Source organism: Fundulus heteroclitus, chromosome 11, assembly GCF_011125445.2.
Source record: "Fundulus heteroclitus isolate FHET01 chromosome 11, MU-UCD_Fhet_4.1, whole genome shotgun sequence".
Lineage (NCBI taxonomy): Eukaryota > Metazoa > Chordata > Actinopteri > Cyprinodontiformes > Fundulidae > Fundulus > Fundulus heteroclitus.
In genome coordinates, this window is record NC_046371.1 from 4,990,830 (window position 1) to 5,002,690 (window position 11,861).

An 11,861-nucleotide genomic window follows, 5' to 3' on the forward strand; every position below is an offset into this window, starting at 1 on the left:
CCTTGCCAAAAGGGCTATTCAGTCATAATTGATTAAGGAGGTATCATTACTAAATATATACGTGTTTGTGGTGGTTTGAGGTTGTTAACCTGAGGTTTGAATATTGATTTCTGGACTGGAAGTCAGCTAGATTGAAATACACAGCAGCCAGCGTCTGCTACTTGTCAATCAGAGTCTGTGTCGTGTTCTGCTTTGAAAAGAGAGACCTTGCCTCCATCTGGTGGACGTTGTTTGTAATTGCAGCATAATTGTTTGAAAGAGGGACACGACTCCCCATCAGCTGTAATTACAACTCAGTCTTCCCAAAGTGAAGGGCACCCTGCCTCCATCTGGTGGCCGGGATAGGTAGTTGCAGTCACGGTTTTAAAGACAGCTTAGATCGCTCAGTGTCCCGGAGGGACAGTTTTGAAAGTCAGTTTCTTTAAACTTACCTTACGGTTACGCCCTTTTGTCTTTTTTAATTTTATTTTATTCATTTTTTTTTCCTCCTTTATCCCCTTCTGCTCATCATAAGTGGTCAAAATTGAGCTGTGATTTTGAAACTAAGGTTGCAATTTAGCGGTTTTCAACTGTCATTCTTTGCCACCTCTGAGGCTCCAAAACACTTTGCTATTTTCCACACATGTGTAGAGCACCTGTTCTGAAATAACTTACATCACAAACAAAGCCACAGCTTTATCACTTAATTACTGGCCGAAAGGTTAGTGGTCCATGTCACTCAAAGTTAATTTTCTCAAAGTTAAACAAGCATATTAACCGTTCCTAAAACTAAGGAGTTGTAAGTCGCAGGGTTGATTCTCCCCTGCGCAGCCTAATTAAACGCACGTATTTGAACCCACTTACTGCAGTTAAAGTGCCAGTCATAGTGCGTGTTTGCTGTTAACAGTTAAAGTGAAGCCACTTAACAGTTGTTGTTAGCAGTTGTTGTTGCTGAGCTAAATTAAAGTGTATGCGTTGTTACCTAGTGCTAAGCTAGAATACAGCGTTGTTATTTGTTGTCTGTTGTTTAGCGCTGAGCTAAACTACAGGTTGTTACCTGTTGTGTTGTTATCCATAGCTGACAAAGAATGGATAGTAGCGGTTCTTCAGTCAAAGGAGCTGAAGGTCCAAACCATTCCATTGGAATGGAGGCCCAGGATGTCATTAGCTCACTGCTTAAAATGACACCGGACGAACAAACCCGTCTGAATCAGTTTAGCATAGAAGACTGTGAGAGGAGAATTCAGGAATTGGTGGAGGAGGTCCAGAGCAAACCTAAACATAGATTGGTAGCAGATGTTTTGGGTGAATTAACTGCGTTATACCACCGAAGGTTAACGCTAGAGACCAATCTGTGTAACAGAGAGGTTGAGAGGCGTGCTTTAGCTGAGGAAAGAATCAGGGAGCTAGAACAGAGAAGTGTTCAGGGCAGCTGTCATCCCACAGAGGAGCGAGAGGAGGATCGCATTAGCTTGCAGACAGAAGGATCTGAGTGTGAGAACTCCAAAGGAAAACATGGAGATCACACCTGGAGGACATTGGATGAACTGGGCCCTCAGACACCTTCTGAGCGAAGGGTAAGCGAAGGTCAGAACAGATATAGCAGTGTGATACGGAAAGAAATGCCTAAACAACTTACGGTGGCAATCAGGACTGATCCACATGATGTAAATCATGGGAAAACACCTGCTTCCCACCTGACCCCTGACACGGTCCGCTGTGATCTTTTCCCCCCACCAGGGCAACGAGAGCACCGTTCCTGGGACACAGGTGAACCCCACTCCTCTGAACTGCGTCCACAGACAAGAGTTCATGACAGGGATGGTCCCCCTGCGTCCCACGAACGGCCGCCGACGCCAGGTAGGTGGTCAGAACTGGAGCCTCCCTCCCATCTTGGTTACCACAGGCAAGAGTCGTCAGAAGAGGACTCAGATGGACCAGCTCCGATCCCTGAACAGGGACTGCGGATGCGTCAACTTGAGTCCCTGGCCCGAGACATAGAGCGTTGTGATCCTAGCAATACAGAATCCACCATTGATGACTATCTCAGAGAGGTAGAGCGCTGTCTGCTAGACTTATATAGCCCCTCAGCTCGAGAAAAGTTGAAGCTTATCTGGAAAACCACGTCCAGAAGTGTCCATGTTTTCATAGAAAGCCTCCCCCCAGCTACACGTGACCGTTACTCAGCTCTTTGTCAGGCTTTAAGAGAAGAATATTCTGTGTTTACAGACCCAGCTTCTGCAACTCTTGGAGCTTTTGCAATTCAGCAAAAGAGAACTGAAGCACCAAAAGCGTACTACCGTCGCTTGCGGGCTGCTTACTTTCAGGGACGAAATGCTCCCGGCTTGGAGGAAGACCACACTTTCAAATCTTTGTTCCTCCATAATCTTCATGAAAGCGTGCGTTATGAGGTTACCATGCATTGTAGAACCAAGAAACTTACCATGCAGGAAATCAGGAAATACGCGCAGGTGGCATGGGAAACACGTGTCCGGCCCAACAAAGGAGCCGATAGTGATAAAAAGGTTCTGCAGATTCAAGCCGAACCAGAAAAGAGTTTAGGTCTGGAGGGACATGAGATGCCTCCCTTCAAACCTAAAACTAGATTTGGTCCTAAGAAGCAACACGGTTTTGAGCCGCAGCAGAAGAAAGCTTCCCAGGATAGGAGAGGTCAGCATGGCAGCATGGAAGGTGAGAGGTTTCAAAAATGGCACAGGCCGGATCCAGCTCGATACGGTAAGCAAACTGACAGGCCAGAAAGGTCGAAAAGCACACATGACAACAAAGGCTGGAACCTGCGCATGGAGGAGTCAATGAGAAAGGAGATAGAGGAGACTTTTCGCAGGTTGCTAGCCGAAACAGTGCATCAGATCGCGCCGCAGCCGTCCCAGCCATCATCCAATCCTGTCGACCCTCCAGGTAAGCCAGGCCCAAATCCCACGTCAGCATGACTAGGCGTGGACCAGGCTCCCCTTTTTAACAGAGTTTATCTGATTAAGGGGGGGGACCAACCGAAAAATCAACAACAACCTTCTAAGATCCCATCAGCAGGTGATCAGAAAGCCCCTTTTCTAAGGTTTCTAGGTGAGCTAAACCATCATGAAAATGCACACCGCTTATACTGCTCGACAGTTATCGGAGGATGTGTAACTGCAAATGCTCTTTTAGACACGGGTTCCGAGATCAGTCTAATGTGCTCAGATTTGTTTGATGAGGTGACCAGAGCTATGGTGTCTCTTGGGAAACCGTTCCAGGTGGAGACCTGTAACGTGGGCATCACCAGCTACACTCAGGATCAGTCATGCATCACCAAACGGGCGTGGTTAGACATCACTTTCCGTGACATGACCCTGGTGCACCCCATCTACATATGTACTTTGGACACAGAACCTTTTCTTGTGGGTCAGGACCTGTTGAACAGGTTAGCCCCACTCATTGACTGCTATCATGGTCATCTTTGGGCCCAAGTGGGGACCCCCAAGCCCCTCACTTCTGGAAGTGGACTGTCCGTCCCTATCAACCAGGTGACATGCTCCGAGGAGCCCAAAGAACTTTTAGCACCATTTCTGCCTTCCACAGAGCCGATTTCCAAATCCTCTGACACACCCCTGCTTGAGCTGAACAACCGCTCAGCTTACCTTTTAGTGGAGAATCCAACTCGCATGCCGATCCAAGTGGTGGCGAAGAAACCTCTTGGGGTGCTCATCGAAAGCTCTTTCCACGACTTTGAGCTGAGCATTCCCGTCATCGGAGACCTGCCATTATCCTTGACCGGCAGACAGGACTCTCCAGACACCGTGTTTACTTTTCCTTCCAACATGATCCAAATAAGGCGACATGAAGCTCGGCCTGCTGGATCTATTTGTGGTGCAACGCTTGAAGCTGAAGGAAATCTGTTGGTGTATGCGACAGCAACCGACCCAACAGAACCAGCACCAAATCAACCAGGAGACCGGGACTCACCCACTGAGCCCTACCCTGGCTTCGAAACAGAAATCATGCAACAGCTGGAAAAAGCTGATGCACTGACCACTGAAACAGAGGAAACAGCACTTAAGGAGCTGTTTTATGAGTTTCAGCCCATTCAGCCCAAAGATTCAAACGAACTTGGGATCACATTGACACACGTCCATGACTCACCAGTAGGAGAACACAAAAGCTGCAAAGCTAATCTGAAAACTCCCCAACGGGTGACGTCCCGGCCTTCAACGGCCCCGGACACCCAGGAGTATGTACAAGGCTGCTTAACCTGCAGCCAGTTACAACCCACACGACCACTAAACCGAGCCCTGCTTCAGCAAAGGGGGGTTATATTTCCGTGGTCACATTTGCAGACTGACTGGATCGGTCCAGTCCCCGAATCGTTAAGAGATAACAAATATCTTTTGACAATAACAGGCAGTTTCACAGAATGGGTCGAATGTTTGCCGGCACCGAATGACACCGCTGTCACCACAGCAGCCCTGCTGCTAAATCACGTTTTCAGCCGGTGGGGCCTTCCCCTGTCCGTCGACTCGGACAGAGACACGTCAAACATCTTGACCGTGCTTTCTGACATGTTGAGCGTGGAAGTTAAATTCCACATCACCTACCGCCCACAGTCATCCGGACAGGTGGAGCGAATGAACTGCACCGTGGTCAGCATGTCAAAGGAACATGCCAGCAGCCATGGTAGGAACTGGGATACAAAGCTTCCCCTGGTCCTAATGCTAATCCGCTCTACCTCACCATGCTCCACAGGGATGACACTTTTCCAGATGATGACAGGAAGACAAAGGACACTTCCCCTGAATCTCATCTACCAGCCCGTAGACGTCAGTGTGACAACCGTCTACACTGCACACCAGTGCGTCACTGACTTAAAAGACCGTCTCCGAACGACTTTCGCGTGGCCTCGAAAGAACCTAGAAGCCAGCGTGCAAAGTCCAGAGTACACATGGGTTCATGCGAACCAAATTAAACCGTCCACCAAACTCTCCTCACAGGGAACGGAGCCTAACTCCGCCCCCGCCGAAGAGAACAATGCATAGCATTAAATAGGACAAGTGCATGTTCAATCAGGACACTTTAAACATGCACTAATAAAGCAAGTGTCCATACATAACTTCACGTCCATAATTTCACACTCAGCCATAACACCATGCATTGCTTTGGAAACGCTCACAGAAGTGGTAAAGAATGACATGATGTATACTCAGGTTGTTAGAGATTTAATGCAGGACCTCACTCGAGAGGTTAGCTCATCCATAAATAGCCTTGCTGAAGGACGGATTCCTCCGTACCTGGTACCAATAGATTTGGTCGAAAAGGTTCTCAAATCTGCCTCTAGTGAAACACTGCAACCACCACAAATACACCTGGCGTACAGCCTAGGTAGTGCAATTCCAATATTTGTAAATCCTGACAACTTGGAGATAGGATTTATGCTAAACCTTCCCATCATTGAAAGAGCTAATGTGTATAGGTTTGAATCAGTATTGAATGTCGGGTTTTGGCAAGGTGAGACCCACGTACACCTACAAACTCCCTCAATATTGGCCTATCATGATGCTGACCCCAAACTTTATTTAGTCACTAATTTGGATTTGTGTACCAAAACCAAAGACATCCACTGGGTATGCCCAAGCAACCCATTTATCAGAGACGTTACCAATTACCTGTGTGGTCTAATGAATCTCCTGAACAAAACTGTCAGGCTAGAATGACCCTTAAAGATGCAGGTGTGGAAACCAAAATTGAGCGGGCAGGTAACCGCTGGCTCGTTAGCAACCCAGAGGCAGAAGCCCTGTTATCCTACGAGCAGCATGACACAGTTACTAGACTAAAACTGCCCAACCAAACCATTTTCTGTTCCCCACCTCAAGGTGCTCCAGTCCACATTGGAAACATGGTTCTGCATCACCTTGACGTTGATAAATATGACTCAGAGATTGAAATAATAGATGTCTTTAAGGGATACAATTTCAGCATTGATGTCGGCATTGAAAGACAGCTTTTACTTGCAGGCACCCAGCTGATTAAATTCAGTCTCACTCCATCAGAGTTGAGCTCGGTCCCTCTGCTTCGCTTCCCCAGAGCTACAGAGTCGACCGACACTCACATTATGACCATTATTGTGGTTCTCCTTGTATTTGGATGGGCCATCACTACTGCGATGGTGTATGCAGCATACAAGCAGATCAAACAGGTGCAAACCAGGATTGACGCCCTCACCTTTGTCGCTCCCAGGTTCGTAACCTCAGCTCCTCAAAGGCCACAAGCTGATTAGACTACGAACCGCTGTCTCTTTCCTTTCCCTTTTTCCCTCTCTCCTTTCTTTGGTTCAAAGTTCAAACCTGATGACCAATGAATGTATTGACAATGGTGATTGTGAAGTTTGCATTTCTTTTTTTTTTATTACTTTATTGTTGCCTTATTAGCCAATAGAAATGACTAGCTATAGCTTAGTCCTGCCCAGGCTAGGTCACTGACCCAGGCACAATGAATGCTTCGTTTTTCCTCCTCTTGGATGATGAACTGAACTGCATGAATCCCAATGGACTACTAGAAAGACTATTAGGTTGTTCCACTCATGCACAACGGATTTTCGTCACGCCGGAATGGACTTGGTTGTAGCTTTAAAGACTGTGACCAGCATCCCACTCTTCAAAGCTAAAGGGGGGTATGTTGTGCCAGTTCAGACGTGACAGAAAGCGGTAACGGACTACGTTACCCATGATGCAATGTGGTCAAAATGGCCACCAACTCATGTGGTCAAAATGGCCACCAACTCCCATCACGCAACACGGCAAAATGGCCGCCGATCAAGGAAACGGCATCAATTCGGGACGTAACGGACTGCGTTACCCATGATGCAATGTGGTCAAAATGGCCACCAACTCCCATCACGCAACACGGCAAAATGGCCGCCGATCAAGATAAGGTTGCTATAGTGATGGCTATAAAAGCCGATCACACACGATGAGCTTCCTTCTTCCCTGGCTTTTAGCCAACCCGAGAAGACACGCACAGCTGATTCCCACGCCACGTGTTCGATTGCTCGCTGGACCGAGATTTTTCGACGCAACGGTTATTCCCTGCTTTATAACAGGAGGTCGACTTAAATAAGTACTTTTAAATTCCCTCTGATCAAAAGACTGAGAGACGCCGCATCTCCCACTGATCGAAGAGGACCCCCGCTTTTGTCTGGCCAACAAAGCGACTGTGGACCCGGAGGAAGAAACGAAGCAGCTTCTTCCCATCCCGGTCCCGCTGCAGCCTGTGGACAACTGCGCTCGTCGAAGCGCGTCCAGAAAGCCACACTCGGAGCGTTCCGGACCAGCCCCGAGGCAACTCAAAGTAACGGGGTTTTTCCCCTTTCATTTCTGTCTCACCAACAGGGTGTTTAGAAGTGCCTGGGCAGGCGGTAGAACTTTGTAGGTGTTGGTTAATGCTTTTATTCCACAACGAAGTTGGAATTACTTTGCTGAACATTTTCTTTGTATGTGCATGTACTTTACAATTGATTCTGCTGTGTTGATTTGTGATTCATCAATAACCCCGCCGTGGGTTACCGATATATCTCTTTGCATCTTTTTCCCTGCTTTTCCCCCCTCTCTCTTTTCGCTTCTTATCAGTTTAATTTCTTTGTCCGAGCTCAAGTCGCGGGCTTTGCTTTAAACTCCTAGTTAGCCCCCCCCCTCTCGAAACGAGGTATTGTCCCATCAGCGTAAGCGTGGTTACGTTATTAGGACCTCCCCTCATACGTCATCGTAGCAGCCATCTTGGGAGGGTCACGTGTATCTGGACTGTAGGTAGCTTAGCTGAACTAGCTTTGTGTAAGACATCAAAGCGTCCAGTGAGATTCCCGAAGCTGTTCTGTCTGTCAATGCTGATACGTGAAATGCCGATGTTTCGAGGGCGGTGTTAAACAACTTTGAGTTAAGTTAAGATCTGCTAACCGCTCATTTTAATCCATTGTTTATTTTCGTTTTGTTTTTTATTTCCACATATATATTTTGCATGTTTTAGTTTAGTAATGAGTAAGAATTCCAAAGTTGTTTGAATCAGAGAATTACTGTAACAGGGAATTGCTTTTGGTTCAATAAAACCAACCACTGCGGAATAGACATTGTTTTGTGTTCAGTCCAATTCACAGTTGCCTGGGTATTCAGAAATCAGAGCTAACCTCCTTTGGAGTTAACATCTGACATTAATACAGAGACAATATCATTGGATGGTGATAAGGAATAAGGATTTAAACTCTAATTGCAGTTACATTGGGGTTCTCACCGCCTGCTGGATAAACCTGGTCGGTTAACAGTCCGACCTGATCATTTATTCCAGCATAAATGAGTTCATAACAGAAAGTTAACTAATGCATTAGTGGTATAAATACTTATAAGCTTATAGCTAACATCACCACCATTTGAACTATATTTGTTATAGCGAAATTTTGAGTTGAATGATTTATTATTTAAATTATAATACCAAATTATAATTAATAATAATAATAAGCATATTCAACCAGCTTATGGCATAGCAGCGTTACTTGATTATACCTGTAATACTTTATCAGCTGGTTCTGCTGTTCTTTTTCTATCTCTGTTTGCAGGTGAAGAAGCAGACTCAGAGGATGTTAGATCGCTCTCTCCCTTTCACCTTTTTTCCTTTTCTTCTCTTCTACCTTCTTGTTTCATTGTCCTTATAATAGAGCTGGGCGATATGGATTAAAAAATAAATCTCCGATTTTATCATACCAAATCCGATTAATCTATTTTTTTCCTCCTTTTTGTTTCATAAAAAGAAATTAAAGAAATTATTTTAAAACCTTGTTTTTTATGTCAAGCATTTCGTCAGGGAGTTGACCTGAATTCAAAGTGCAACTAAAAACAAGCTGTGAAACATGCTTGTAAAACAAGATGGCAGCCGTGCCATTATAAACAATGAAAATATAACAAAACATTTGCTGCTAGTGGTATTACACATTGAGCTAAGAACAGGCTTCACTGCACTTGTGAACTTCAAACTAAGTAAAAAAAAAAAAAAGTAAATAAGTAAATGAAGTACCTCGTATTATGGTAAAAAAAAGTTTCCACTTGACAATATTTTGACAATACATTTGCCTAAAGCAGAGGGGAGCAAATACTTTTTCACTGAGCAGTATTTCTGCTCCCAAATGATTCACTAAGCTCATTGGGAGCCTTAATAACCTCACAGAGTCAAGCCTAAGGTGAACCTGAGACATTTTACCGTCTGAAAATTAACATTTATGCCCCACGAGAACAACCGTTCCCAAAGCCGTCGTCTTGTGCCTCATCCAGCTGGATGCAGGTTAAAGTCCATGTCTGTACGAGGCTCATATTTCATAATAACGGTGACTCTTAACTCTTAAATGTAGAAATCACTTATAACAAAACCAAATGTGCACTGCCTTGGAAAGTATCCACATCCACTTGGACATTATATCCTCAAAAATACAAAGCATTTTACTCGTATACCACTAAATAAAATGTAGTTTAACCCATTGTGTTCAGCAGTAAACAGAATCCCAAAAACCCCTGGATGTTTAGTTTCTGGCCTTAGAGGTTTGCTGGAGAAGATCAGAGAACTAGCTGTGCGTTCCACTTGTCCTCAGTAGTCGGGATTCTCAACGTCTGGGTCGGAAAATTTAACCGCAACAGTCCCTAAAGTTTTTATAGCACATTTCAGTACAGAGACGATGCAAAGTGCTTTTTTACATGATTAAAATACAGGAAAATAAAATAGAATAAAAGTTTGCTGTTGTGTCAGCATAAACAGTTGGACTACAAAGTTGAACTGATGATGTTTAACTAGAATCCTGAACAAATGTGTTTTTAATCTTGATTTAAAAGAATTTCAGCACTTTTACAGTTTTCTGGGAGTTTGTTCCAGATCAGTGGAGCATAGGAACTAAATGCTGCTTCTCCATGTCTGGTTCTGGTTCTGGTTCTGGTTCTGCAGAGCAGGCTGGAGCCAGAAGACCTGAGTGGTCTGGAGGGTTGATGCCCTGATAACAAGTCTGTGATGGATTTAGGTGCTAATTCAGGGATTTATAGACTAACAGAAGGATTTTAAAGTCTATTCTCTGAGATCCAGGGAGCCATGGAAGGACTTCAGAACCGGGTCCATGTTCTCTACTTTCCCTCTTAGTGAGGACTAATAATAACCGAAGAGACATGCAAAGTGATTAAAGCTGTAAAAAGCGGTGACGTTCAGCTGTGCAGGATTGTGGGGCATTTAATTGAAGCAATGGCAGCATTGTGGCCGTTTGTTTGTCATAGTAGTGAAAGATCTAGAACAGGGGTCACCAACATGGGGCTCGCGGGCACCAAGTAGCCCAGAGGACCACATGAGGCGGCCAAGAGTTTGTTTTAAAAACAGCACAACCCGCCAGTGAGCTGCATCTAAAACTTAATTGTATTCCGTTTACGCTTCCTGTTTATTCACACCTGCATTTATATAGATTTGAAAAACGACAATATCTGCAACAAAGCATGAAAAGTGTGTTTATTTTACATAAAGTTAAGGTGAACTCTGACTACTCTAGTTTATAGGTCAGTACTGGTAGCCTTTCGTATGACACAGCGCCAATGAAGTACCTAAGTTTCAAAAAGGTTGGTGACCCCTGATCTAGGCAAATATAAAATATCGATAAATATCAGTTTACAGCCATAAGTGCAAATATTAATGTCTGACGTCGTTATTGTCCAAAATTTCCATATCAGTGCATCCCTATGTATTGTAATTCTCATTTTCAATCAGTTTTACTTTAGGGTCTGAAGTTTTATTTTTATTTTATTTAAAAAAAATTGGGGGGGGGGGCGCAACTAAGTTTGCTCCTGCCTTGGGCCAGCTCTGGTCTATTGCATAAACCTAAATACACAGTAGACTGACAAAAAGAGGACGTATGTCTGGCTATTTGGGGTAGATTTCTGTTTGCAACCAAATACGAGGCGACGTCACAGCAGGTCCGACGGAGTAAACAATACGATTCAGCAGGAGGAGCGTAAGAAATACCTTTCCTTCGGTATTTTCCGATAGTTGTCACCTGCTTTTCCCCAAGCTTTAGTAAATGTAGAGATCTGACTAATACAGAAAGTAAGGCACAGGCGTGTAAGAGGCTCACAGATGAACACGACCTGCTCCCCCATTTGGCTCATATAAATAAATAAATAACCTTATCCCGTACCAGTATTTATTAATCGCCATGTTTAGCTTGTTTCGTCAAACACTTGGACTGAATTAGCCGCTGCTACAAGGTTTCAAACTCGGCTGACGGCGTCTTACGTCGACAAAACACACCGAACTCCAGCTAAATCCTCGTCACTCACCATTTTTCCTGGTTGTGCAAGCGACGGGATGCTAGGTGCAGCTGGGAGGGAGCGCCGAGGGCCACAAGAAAGGGGGCTGCGATGTCGCTAGCTAGCTAGCTAGCTTGCTGCAACGCAGCTAGTCGCCTCTGGATTTACCGCCGAGAAGGAAAAGTCTGCGCTCCGAGCTTTCAGCATACGAGACAACGCATGTACTCCTTCCCATTATTTGCCTTTAATATTCCCGCAGCTCTTCGGAGAAACGGATATCCAGCGTCAGGGTTGAAACAACGTCAACATCTTCCTGCCGACATCTGATCTGCGCGTGCTCGCACAGTGCTGCGTAGCGCGCGCGCGCGAGAGAGAGAGAGAGAGAGTGAGCGTCGCAGCGCAGGACAGAAGCGTCGCGTTCACGTTATTCTCAAACACGACGTACGTTTGAAGACGTACGCCTGGCTCTTAACGACGGATTAAGATACGCAATTTACGTAGCTGGAACGCTTTTGCCGTGTTTACAAACGGCTGGGAGGCTGTGGTTGCGTTAAGTTGCTGTGGGAAACGTTTAAGGTC

At 45.2% G+C, this 11,861-nt stretch overlaps 1 protein-coding gene across 2 annotated transcripts in view; it reads right to left on the bottom strand.

Annotated features, from left to right (window-relative positions):
* The window catches only part of tmem248 (transmembrane protein 248), a 37,481-nt gene extending 25,841 nt beyond the window's left edge, over positions 1 to 11,640 (bottom strand). For both annotated transcript variants that reach the window (XM_036142769.1, XM_036142768.1), the window contains exon 1: positions 11,313 to 11,640. In XM_036142769.1, the coding sequence (XP_035998662.1) occupies positions 11,313 to 11,315 (3 nt within the window). In that variant the 5' untranslated portion in view covers positions 11,316 to 11,640. The remainder of the gene's footprint in view (positions 1 to 11,312) is intronic.
* Between the last annotated feature and the right edge of the window lie 221 nt (positions 11,641 to 11,861).